Source organism: Manihot esculenta, chromosome 9, assembly GCF_001659605.2.
Source record: "Manihot esculenta cultivar AM560-2 chromosome 9, M.esculenta_v8, whole genome shotgun sequence".
NCBI lineage: Eukaryota > Viridiplantae > Streptophyta > Magnoliopsida > Malpighiales > Euphorbiaceae > Manihot > Manihot esculenta.
The window spans coordinates 15,750,765-15,763,300 of NC_035169.2; the positions used below are offsets into that span (position 1 = coordinate 15,750,765).

A 12,536-nucleotide genomic window follows, 5' to 3' on the forward strand; every position below is an offset into this window, starting at 1 on the left:
AATTGAAACAAATACTATATGAAAAGAGGATTGAGTTTCATGAAAAATTCAATGAAAATGTAAATGGAGTGAAAATTTTTCCCTAGATATGAATCGACCTAGGCAAAATCAATGAATCTCCTCCATTTAGCCTCCAAAAAGTGTGTGAGTGTCTCCTAGAGCTCTTACCCGAATTTGTTAGCTAGAACACAAAACAAAAAATTTCATAAAAATGAATAAAAGAAGAGTAGAAAAATATTTTCATATAATATCTTGATGTTTTCATAAATTTCTCTACCTTTTAGAAGATAAAAGGTTAAGGAATTCAAAGAATTAATATTCTGAGAGGTGTTTATGATGTGTGTGTCGAATGGCTACTAGGTTGAGCAAATTCTTTGGGATGAATATCCAAAATATGAGAAAGGGAGTGGAGGGATTTTGGTGATTGTTATGATTGAGAAAAATGAGAATTCCCTCACTTATTTGGTGTACAGGAGGTATTTATAGGTGTGGGATAAATATATATATATATATATATATAAAAAACTCCTCTTAACAGGGAAAGGAAATCTCATCTAATTATCTCCTTTTTTTTTTTTATATGGCTGATTCTATTTTTAGAGCTTTTTTTATTTAAAATTCTCTCCAAACTTCTCTTTGATTATGTCTAAGAATCTATGATCTTAAGAGATCAAATGGGCCACTTTTGAAAGCCTTATCGGGCCTTAACTATGTCTAGCCTAATCCATAATTACTCTTCAATTCTAATGGATTTAAAATACTTATAGATGGACCTTAATAGTGCAATAGAGATCCATGCTTCGAATGAAGCACATTGAACCCTTAAACTCTCTCACCACCTAGCCGCTACTCTTGTTAAGTTTATTTTGATTGTTAATGATATAGAACATCTCTATTATCTCCTTTAAATCACTCCAAATACTCTTATAGGTAGAACTTATTATCATCAAGATCTTATTATCTTATGGTTCTTCATCAAAGACTCACTCTCTCCTATAGATCGAATCTTCATATAAAGTTACCTTTAGCGTATATAATCTAGCAGAATTCCGTAATCTCTGTAATTGCGAAATTCCCTGTTAATTAGCCAGTGGAATCTCCTATTAATTAGCTAGATTTCCAAAAAAATGTTATAATTAACTTTATCTTTTTACAGTATAAAATCTAATAATTATAAAGATAAAAGTATACATTCTCTTACACGACTACTCTTAAATTCTAAACAATTCTTTATACTCGCTCTATTCTTTAGATTATTGAGTTGAGTATCAGAGTAGCTGCCGTACACGCCAACTACCTCACATTCTCTTTCTTACCAGATTAATTAATTGCAGTACAGTATCATTTCAATAACATCACTAGTATCTTTGCATACAGTAAGATTGTTTATGCTTTGGAAGACAACTTTGTTACATGCTTGTTTTGTAGAAACTCATCTTGACGTTGCATATCCTGTTCGAGTTATAAATTAGTTCGTCTTTTCAAACAATTAATTATTGTGCAGTCTTAAAACAACTATTATATTACCTCAAGAAAGCTCGAAGTTTATGTAACAAAGCTTTTTTATTGAAAATATATTTATTTGTGGGATTAATATAATAAGGTTAATTATTAATGATACATTTTTTTTTTTATGAAGTAATAAGTAATCCCAGTTTCAATATTGAATCCAACAAAAATTATAAAAGAAATGTTCAATATTAAAATTGAGGTTTAACTATTCATTCCTTTTTTCATGTTTGGCAAAATGGAATGAGAAATATAAAGAAAGTTAAGAAATTAAAATTTAACCTATTTAATTGAATATAATACTATCATTCAGGATGTTGCAATGGGAGTAAATAGTGCATAAATATACACTCAAGTGATATATTAACTTAATATAAATTTTAATTCAAAATTAATCAGTAACTAAATGATCGATTAGTAATCCTAACCTTGTACCAAACATATCCTAAACGTACCCTAAGAGGTATCTCATCAGAATAATGTTTGTTGAAAGAGATTTAGTGCCATGAGGAAACAAAGCGAGATCTCATAGTCTAGAGGTATAGTCTATGTGAGACAATGTGGATATATCAATTATCAAATAAAATTGTCCTAAATAAAACAAATACATCAAATTGACCATCATTTCGTTCGCGACAAAATTAAGGAAAAACTTATTTCCACACGTTAAATTAAAACAAGAGAACAGATAAAATATTTCCATCACAACTGAGTGAAGTTTGGAATGACTTCATTTTAACAAGCTACCCATAATTAACATCTACACAGGCTCCAATTTGGGGAAAGCCATAGAGAATATCAACATGGTATATTTATAATATTATATATTTCTAATTAATTTAATTTTTGGTGTAATTGTGGATTTTTTTTTTTTTTTTGTCCACAGGTAAGGGGATGACATAAAATTGAAATACATATTTGTAACAAAGATCATGTGTAGAAATCTTTGCGGACAATGGGAAATTGAAAAGAAAAATGAAAATTCTTTCAGAATTATATATATTAGAAACACGAGTCACTTGAGCCCAGACATTCTTGTGATGCTTCAGAAAGAACCTAAGCTTTCTTTTGGACCCAACAGCAAGCTAGATTCCCCTTTTTCTTTGTCAATTTTGATAAATTCAACTAAAATATAATACCACCAAGATTTATATACTTTTCTTCTTCATAAATTAACACCAATATTTCAATACCTTTAATCAAATAATTCTCAGCAAGAACACCATTTCGGTTTCCAGAAATTTTGACAAGTTGAAGGCAAGAAGGATACCTTCATTGTTCAGGACTTCAGTGTTCCCAGCAATGTTGACACCCAATACCCATGTCATCTTTAATCCCAATTGAAGTTGAGGAATCAATTCAATTGAAGGGTGAATAGAGATCAATACCTTTTAAAGGCACCCAAATTGAATGGAAGTGTTGGATTGATCTTGATCATCAGTACAGTAACAATTGAAATGCTCGGGAGATTCTGAAATATTCTCTTCAAACTTTTGTTCATCGTCATCCTTTATCCAAGTATCAATGTTAATAGCTTCTTGGATTTGACAAAACAATCCTACTTCACTCTCAAGAATTTCAGCAAAACTGATGAGCAACAGTTATAGTGTTACCATCTTGAAGTGAAAATTCCATATCTTCAGTAAACCCTTGAGAGAAGCCCCTGACGTCATATCTTGGAACTTCTTCGCCCTTGCTTACTCCTTTGCCCCTGTAACTCACCACAGTGGATATTAGGGATAGCAAGTCGTCAAGAATGGCATTCCAGCTTTCCAGGGCTGACTGCTTAATATCCTTTCTGTTGACTTAGGACTTCTCTCAATTCATTGGAATTCCTCTTTTCATTCTTCTAGGAGAAGCCACACCTGTTCCTTCAGGTCTGTTAAACCCACAGCATCTGAGTTAACCACCACTGTTCTGGCCATTATTGCAAACCAGAATCACTTCAAATTGCACCAATTCCTTGCCAGACTTTTTCTGATTAAAAAAATTTTAGCATTAGAAACTCTAACAGCAAGGTTAGAGAAATTTGGGAACATCATGACAAAGTAGAAGAAAGAAAATAGATAGGAAGATATAAAACATAAGAGGGGTTGCAAAAGAATTAATATGATTCTTGAATGTTCCCCACCAGTTACTTAGCTGCTCTTTGTACAGAATTACAGATAATTCTTTTGTACAACTGCTCCAGCAAAGTACTTTTTAACAGCTCCCACGCATCAAACCAACTACTATAGACCACCCTAACTGCTATACTCGAACTCCTACTTATTTCAGACATCCGTTAACTCCTTGAACCTGGTTCTCTTATATGTAACATAACCACCCACATGATTAAAACACGATGCTAACTTTTTCCTCATTCGAGCATCTTTTTACAATACAAATTGATAGTGGTATATAACTTCTATTGAAGAGCAGAAAGTGCAAAAGGAAAGCTACATAATGCTCTCACAAACAAGATAACAAATATAAGAAATTATAGAACCATGCAGATGGTGTGGACAAAACTGGAGCGAATACTATGGAAATCCAAGAGCATCCAGTCTTAAGCAATTAGTAACATTGGAACAATGCCCAAGGCCTCCAGAAGCAGCACACTTGTAAGAAGACTTATTCAGGGAAATATAATGTTGTTGCTAACAAAGATAAAAAGATATTACATGGGTTCAAAATGGTGAATTGAGAAGGCTCCTTGAGAAGCTCTTATGAATTCGAGCAAAGAGCTGACGGACAGCAGTATGAGCCCAGGGATTGGGAATTTAAGCCCAAGTCTACAAGTATACTGCAGAAAGAAGAAGAGAGAAGCAGAGAAATTTGGAGAGCACTCTAGAAAAGCACAGCTAGATAGGTTGGTTTGTTAGAGGGAACTAAGGAGACAATCCACCTGGAGATGCTAATAAAAAAGGGGATCCAAATCAAACTCAGCAGCTATAAGTTGAGACTAGCATTCCTAGTGCGGGATTTATTTCCTGGTGGGCTTAATGACCATTTTAATTTTCTTGTTCTTTTGAGTTTCTTTCCGAGTAAAATATAGTAGAAAGGAATATTGTCAAACTCTATTCTTACTAATATAATCTCAGCTTCAGCAATTTTCTTCCATTTTACTGTTACAGTGTTCCTTACTCTATCAAATAGGTCCAACCTGCTGGATACCTAAACCCACAATAGAAATTTGGCTAAATATATTTTTACACCCTTATACTAATTGGGATTAACCCATATTGACCACCAAAACTAAAATCTTAATCTATTTAACACCCAAACTTATAAAAATTACTTCTTCCATCCCATAATTTTTGTACACTTTATTTTTCACACATATTAATAAAGGCACTTTTTTTATTAACTTTCCAATTATACCCATTTTTAAAGACAATAAATTTTATCAAATACTAAAATAATTTAAGGGATTTTTTAGAAATAAGATAAAATTAAAGAGACTTATAATAGTCAATTTATATGTTATTATAGTATAAAAAAAGGAAAATGGACAATAAATTTTGGACAACCCATAGTTGTGAAAAGCTCAAGGCGCAAAGGGAATTTGGAGTCATGCACAAGGCGCAAGGGGGAAGCCCGAGCAACTCGAGGTGCAAAAAAATAAAAAGTGAAACAATCACAATATTACAATTCACATTCCCAATAAACTCTAAATTATTGTTTGCTAACTATATTCACAAATCTCAATTTACTTGATTAATTAACATGAAAATAATATAAACGGATAATTAACATAAAGTTAAAGAAAAATCAATAATACCAGCACAATAGCAGGCTGGTTGGCAATGGCAGAGCAGCATGCAACAGTATGTTAACCATGGGGAGGTAAAGAGAAAGAGAAGAAGAAAAAGAGAAAGAATAAAGAAAGGAAGGAGAATGATAAACTCAAAAAAAAAAAGAATTATATGTTGAGAATGAATTGAAGGGATGAAACCTAAGTATGTTGAAGTCTAGAATGTTGATTTTTTCTTCCTCTCCTTCCTTTTTTTTGTTCCTTTTTCTTCCTCTTTTTTTTCCCTCTTTTTCCTTCTCTTTCCTGCAGCTGCTGCTGGCCACTGAAGTTGTTGTTAAAGTCTAGGGCTTGAAGCCCTTTTATAGAGGGCGAGGGCGCGCCTAAGGACGCCTCAGGCACAGCGCCCGCCTAATGCCACCCCAGGCGCTAGGCCGCGCCTTTCATAATACTGAAACAATCAAAAAAGGAAAAATGGACAAAAATTATGGGATAGATAGAGGGAGTATAACAATTAAATACAAATTAATCACATTATTGATAATTTATTAGAAAAAAAATTAATCACATATTGTTGACTGCATTATAAACTTCACTTAACTAAGCTCTGAATTTTTATAAAATAGACAAAGTTAAACGAGAAATTTTATCATTTTATGATAATTTATAGCCAATCAGCAAAATTTTGAGTACATTTAACAATAACTCAAATTATTTTTAATTTCTTTTTATAAATTATCAGAGATATGTTATTTGTATTTAATTGTTACAATTCTTGTAAGTTTAGATATTCAATAGGTTATAATTTTAGTTCAAGTATTTAATTGACTAATATGAAAAAGTACAAGGGTGTACATATCATGGTTTTAAATAATGGCCGTTACGGGGCCGTTACCCGTTATCTCGTTATATAACGGCTCCCTCCTGATTTGCAGACATAACAGCCGTTACGGCCGTTACGTAACAGTAACAGCCGTTACCAATAATTAAAATTCCTTTATATCCTTTATCTTTTGCTCCCTATTCTCATTTTCATTAGTTTCTACACTTTTCAGCAGCTTCAAAGACTATTTTTTAAGTTTTCTCTTCCCTTTCTCTTTCAAATTTCAATCTTCCCTGTATATTTCTCATATAAACTACTCTATTTCCAAGCTTATTTCTTCTAAAAAGTTAGTTAAATTTTATCTATTTTAGTTTTTAATTGTTGTTTTTTTTCCTTTTTTTTGTAAGTTTTTGTGGATTAAAGTGTTAGTTTTGAATTAAAATTATACTTTGAGCTATTAGTTTACTTGATCTATAAAGATTATGTTGATTTTTCTTATTTTAAACTATATGATGTTTAACTTAAGTTAAATAATCTATATTTTATATATTTATGTTTATTATGCATTTGTATACATTGTTCTAAATTAAATCTAATCAATATCATTTTATTTATGAACTTTGCAAATTTTTTTAAAAAATTTGCGTAACGCCAGACCGTTACGTTACGGCCGTTACAGGTTTGTTTCCGTTATCCGTGACCATGACCGCGAACGTGGCCGCGACCGCGATTTAAAACTATGGTACAATATGTATTTGGCTAATAGAAATTTCAACGAGAAGATAGAGAGGAACATGAAAGTTTGGCAAGTGAACCTACTATCTTCAATTGTGAGTAGGAAAAAATTTCAACAGGATTGAAAAATTACTCATCTAGTTATTAGGGAAGGAGACAATTGCCAGGAGCGACAAAGCTCTCAAGCAATATCTTCATCAACAAGCTAATCTGAAAAGCATTTGCAGCTTTAGCTCCCTCAACCGATAAAGAACCAGCCCATTACCATACAGAAAACTGTCTGCTGCTGCATGTGGTTTTGTCAATGGTAAGTCAAGAGCACCCATCCCAGGAGCTTTAAAAACGAAATGGGCCATAGCTAAAATCACATAAAACGAAAGGTAGCAATGTGATTAACGAATGATATGTGAAGGAAGATATAATATTAGTGGAGTAATGTATTTTTTTTTTTTTTCATATCAGCAAACACCAACAAGAAAAGAGATTGATAATTGAAAAATTTATACTCCCAATTTCAGAATGTATCATCTTGAAGCTGTAAAATAAAATAAGACACGCTCAAGTCTTCATCAATTTTATGCATCTAATAAAACTAGAAACTCAAAACCAAGTTCTAGATGTATCATCTTAAAAATGCACTGATAACTGAGCTGCAAAGAATGAAACCTTCAATCTAGACCTTCCTTATATTTTTGAAGCTTCCACTTTTTCCACTCCACCTATTCTTAAAAACCCCAAATACAATCCAAGTAAACACAAATTTGAGACAGATTAATGCGTGTTAGGAAGTACCAGACCTCCATTGAGAAAAAAAAATGTTGGAGAACGTAATTAGCAAACTGTTTAAACATGCACTCCCCAAGAACTCATCTTTCATTTATCTCACACTCAAATCTTTCCCAATATTTTGGATCCAGACAAGAGTTGCTTTCAACCTTTTACCTTAAGATACATTAGGAAATATGGTCTAAGATTAGAAGGTAGCTCCGTAATCTTGAAAGAAGTGAATGTATGGTCTCAACGAGATCCACATACACATTCTGCAAGTCTTTCTCGCCACAGAATTGGTTACCCTAAGGTAAACAAAAAAATAGCCTACACAAGACACAACTACCACATATGCATATATTACTTAACTACCCCCTTCTCCGAAAAAAAAAATAATGCCAAAAATATAGAATAAATTATTATTTTGTATATCCACATATACACAATAAGTATGCCAACAAATACACACAAATGCAAAAACATAAAAAAGTATCTCTCTCAAGTGATTGATTGAGGTACTAAGTTTTTGATACCCTTTATTGACCTAAAATCACATGGTATCCAAAATCTAACCAACTTCTGCATGGTAAGAGTATAAACAATTTGTATACCTAATGCATTAGCAATATAGGTTGCTCCAACACTTGTCAATGACTGCTTGAATCTTCTTAGGTTTACATAAGTCTTGAACAATTCTTGCCCAAGTAGAGGATTTGGGTGCCAAGCACTTCTGCAACATCACTTCTATAATCTTGGAAGCACCTAAAATTCTCTGCCTCTTTAGTAGGCGAACCACAAGTTCATCTAGAAAATCCCTCCCATCTTGAGGTGGATCTAGCTTTTCTCCTAACATTCTCAAGAATATGTTGCATGTAACCAAGTCAGGATCACATCCGTGATCTAGCATTCTATTTAGAAGATCAACAGCATGAGATATGCTACTTTGCTTACATAAAGCATTGAAAAGTATGTTATATGTGATCACATCAGGTTGAGAATGAGATTCCAAACAAAGCATCTCATTATAAAGTTTCAAAGCCTCTTTTATCAACCCAGCATTGCAAAGGCCATGTATCAGTGAACTATAAGCCACAACATCAGGCCTAAATCCTTTCCCCACCATTTGTTCCCACACCATCATTGCTTCATTGACATTTCCATTCTTGCATAACCCATGAATGAGTACACTATAACAGACCTCATTCTGAGTACAATTATTCTTTTCCATGTCTCTCCACACTTCAATGGCTTTATGGCTATTACCTGTCTCAAAGAATCCCTTCATCAAGGAGCTATATGTGAAAGCATTGGGTTTGCAACCCTTATTTGCCATCTCAGAAAGAATTTGCATAGCTTCATCTGGCTTTCCTTCTCGACACAAACCATCTACAAAAGCACTATATAGAATAGTGTTGAGTTTGCATCCTTTCTCTATCGACTCCTGGAACAATTTCATAGCCACTTGACACTTTCCCTCCTTAAACAACCCACTAATTAGCATGGAATAAACATACTCATTCACACGATACCCTCTTTCTTCCATCAAAAGTAACACACGAGCCCCATCAAGAGCTTTTCCTTGCTTAACAAGCCCATTAATGATTGTCCCATATGTGACTTCATTGGGCACACATTTACTCATCACCATCCTATCCAAAAGACTAAGTGCTTTATCCAACTTCCCCTTCAAACACAAACCATGAATAAGTGTGTTATAGGTCACTTCATTAGGAACACAACCTTTAAGAAACATATTATCAACAAGCTTTGTTACCCGTGTTAAATCACCCTTCTTGCATAACCCATTAATCAACACGTTAAACATAACAGGACTAGGAAAACAACCCTCAATTTGCATTTCATCTAATAGAGAAACCGCCTCATCAATTCTATCCTCCTTGCAAAGCCCATCCATCAATGTACAATACGTATAAGCATCTGGTACACATTTCCTAGTTGGCATCTCTCTAAATGCCTCAATTGCATCATCAACCAATCCCAGCTTACACATAGCCTTGATAATCAAATTAAAGCTAAGCACATTAGGTGATATATTCATGTGTTTCGTACCAACAACATAACTATAGAACTCCATAGCACGATTATAAAGACCCTCTTGTATAATAACATTAAGAACCGAGTTAAATGACTTCACTGTTCTTCTACACTGAAATTCATTGGACATTCTATCAAATAATTCAATGGCCTTTTCAGGTAAATGAGCTTTTCCATAAGCCTTAAACATAAGAACAAAACTCCTTTCCATAAATACTCTGTTTTCAAGTCTCATTTGATTCAAAACCTTCTCTAGTGACTTAAAGTCACACAAATTGGCATAGTTTTCAATGAGCGAGTAAAACGTTGAATCACCCAGCTTGTAAGAACCCATTTTTGGGGCTGAATTGAAGATTTTACCAGATATTGAGGGCTCAGGTTCATTACTGTTTTGAAGAGAGTTATTCTGGTCACTGTGGCTTTGGGGTTCAGTTCCATTTGGCGGAACTGTAAGAACTGAAAAATGGAAGTGTGTAAAATGAAAAGGAAACTTGCTTAGGATCATATAAAAGTTGTTGTTGACCTGGTTGAGGCCCTTGAGAATGGAGGCATATGGAGAACATTTTGGCATGGGATTCGAAAGGTTATGTCCTGGATCCACCTAATTTTCTTTAGGGCAAGTGATTCAGCACTCCCCCAGTTTCCCTGTCATACAAACAGCTGCATGATGTTAAAATAAAAATATATGAAAAAAAAACAGTGAATTAGAAAAACAGTGTTAAAAGTAGGAAGAGGAGGAGAAAACAGAAAGGGATAACAAATAGCAGGTGACTTGCACATTATAAAACAACAACTATGTGGTCTCAAGCTTCTACTCCTCAATCTTTTGTTCAATACATAATAGGGATCTAAAATTTAATTGTGGATATTACTATGATTTACAAGTTAATCCCTACATTATGAAAAACTCACTAAAAACATCCTTTAACTTTTGCCTCTGTTAACTATCCAGCCCTTCCATCCAATTTCAACTCATTCTGCCATTAATGTATCACTTATACCCATCCACAGACCTCAGCCTCTCTCTTCTCTAGCCCATTTTCTCCATAGAATCCATTCTTCATAGAATGAGCCCTCAATTGTTCACAAATTGCTTCCTAAATGTAAGCGCACTTTTCAAGTTGAATCCATTCATACTTGTCTCAACACCCATTTTACTTGCCCTTTCTGCCACCACTGAATCGACCTAGAAGATCTAGAGTCAACCAGCAATGCTTCCAGCAATATCCTCCATGGCAACCACTTAATGCCACCACCATCACCAAAAGATTTGGAGTTGTTGGATATGGGGAGAAGGACAATCAATACGGGTAAACAGAGATCCATTTTGAATTATGTTGGAGAATTTTGGGCTAACACCCTATTACTAGTTGTTGGATTGTACTACAAATCCATTTGTACAATTATCTGTTTCAGCCATTCCTTTCCATTTGCTTGAGTTGTTTCATCATAACTCCATCATATATGTTCACAAATAACAATCAAATTCAAATGAATGGGCGACTACAATATTGAACTTAATTCATATAAAACATAAATTGGCAAGCCCAAATAAAAGTTAATGGATTAAAGAACTAATATGCATCAGGCGCATATTTGGCTTATTTTAATTATCAAATATTATAAAAAATTATGTTAAACATAAGGGATGGTACCGGGTAGGGTAGCTGCAAAATTCTGAATACTCACATCCGAACCCATTTATAACTACAATATCCAGACCTGTCCCAAATCCATTTAGAAATTAAGTTTCACTACCAGCATCCGTACCAAATCCGTTTAACACAATATTGAATCCGACCTAACCCAATTAAATCTAAATAATTATGCTGAAACATTAGCTACTAATATTGCTCTTCAGGTTAAATACCCGAACCCAAAGCCAAACACATTCCACCAGAAACATCAAACACAAATCTCAGAAATTTATATCAACAAAAACATTCAATCAATCTAAAAATTCAACACACACATTCCGAATTTCCAGACATACAAATCAAAATGGGAAATATCAATGGGCAAATTTTATAAATCCATCTTCAAATAACTGCTTTAAATCTGTCATTTCAAATTTCCTATGGTATTCTAACTATCACTGTAACAATATACACAGAACTGCAGTTGGAGGCATTGATTTAATACCTCACCGAGCGGCTGGAGGCAAGCACCACAGAGAGCATCAGCGTGACTGAGGACGAGGACCAGCGGTGTGACTGAGGAAGAGGACTAGAGGCAAGGAAGGCGAGCAGCAAGACAAGGAGCAGCACCGAGGACAAGTGCAGCGGGCCTATGGACAGCGTGTCTGAGTGAAGACCGCGTTAACAGCGAGCAATGGGAGAACAACGAGCTGAAGGAGAAACGACGTGTGGCTGTCGTTGCAGTGGGGCTGTATTTTGGTGCTGGCACAGCTGCAACCGGGGGAAGGAGAAGTTGAGGGAGAAGTGGGCGGCGACAATCTTTTGACAGAAAATGTGAAGAGGAAATAATTTTCAATTTACTCGTATACTTTGTATGGTGGGCCAAATAAATCCATTTTTATCATTTTAATGGAATAAGCTCTAAATTTTTTAAGAAGGGAAAATAAATCTAAGAAAAAAATACTATTTAGTTTTTATAATATGAAATTTATTAATTAATTTATTCTTTGAAAAAAAATATATTAAAATATTTTTAATATTTTAAAAAGTTTATTAATTAATTTTTTTTATCAATTTTAATTATTAAATATTATAAAAAATTTTAAAATTTTCATAATATTGATAGATTAATTAATAGACTTTTTACAAGTTTGAAAATCAGCTAATAAGTTTTTTAAAATTATAGAAATTAAATATTAAAATATTTACACTCATAGATTTAATATAGTGATAAATGCATTTGAATAAATCTGAAAGATTTCAGGTTCAACTCCCG

At 33.6% G+C, this 12,536-nt stretch overlaps 1 protein-coding gene across 7 annotated transcripts; it reads right to left on the reverse strand.

Moving 5' to 3' along the window:
• Positions 1 to 2,472: 2,472 nt before the first annotated feature.
• Positions 2,473 to 12,133, reverse strand: LOC110622842 (pentatricopeptide repeat-containing protein At4g20090). 7 transcript variants are annotated; one of them, XR_006352011.1, is made up of 5 exons: positions 11,766 to 12,133; positions 8,180 to 10,268; positions 6,934 to 7,086; positions 5,273 to 5,693; positions 2,473 to 3,486 (listed from the first exon to the last, which is right to left on the reverse strand). XR_006352011.1 is itself a non-coding variant. In XM_021767521.2 (3 exons), exon 2 carries the CDS (start codon positions 10,192 to 10,194, stop codon positions 8,188 to 8,190), a length of 2,007 nt encoding a protein of 668 aa, XP_021623213.1. In that variant the 5' UTR covers positions 10,195 to 10,268; positions 11,766 to 12,133; the 3' UTR covers positions 2,473 to 3,486; positions 8,180 to 8,187. The 7 variants fall into 7 exon arrangements, 1 of the variants encoding a protein (XP_021623213.1); XR_002489189.2 differs by having other exon boundaries at positions 5,447 to 5,693; positions 6,934 to 7,158; XR_006352010.1 differs by having other exon boundaries at positions 6,934 to 7,158.
• Between the last annotated feature and the right edge of the window lie 403 nt (positions 12,134 to 12,536).

Bases quoted from the DNA above. Each gene is read 5' to 3' on its own strand.
- LOC110622842 (XM_021767521.2), bottom strand. From the start codon at position 10,194: ATGCCAAAATGTTCTCCATATGCCTCCATTCTCAAGGGCCTCAACCAG.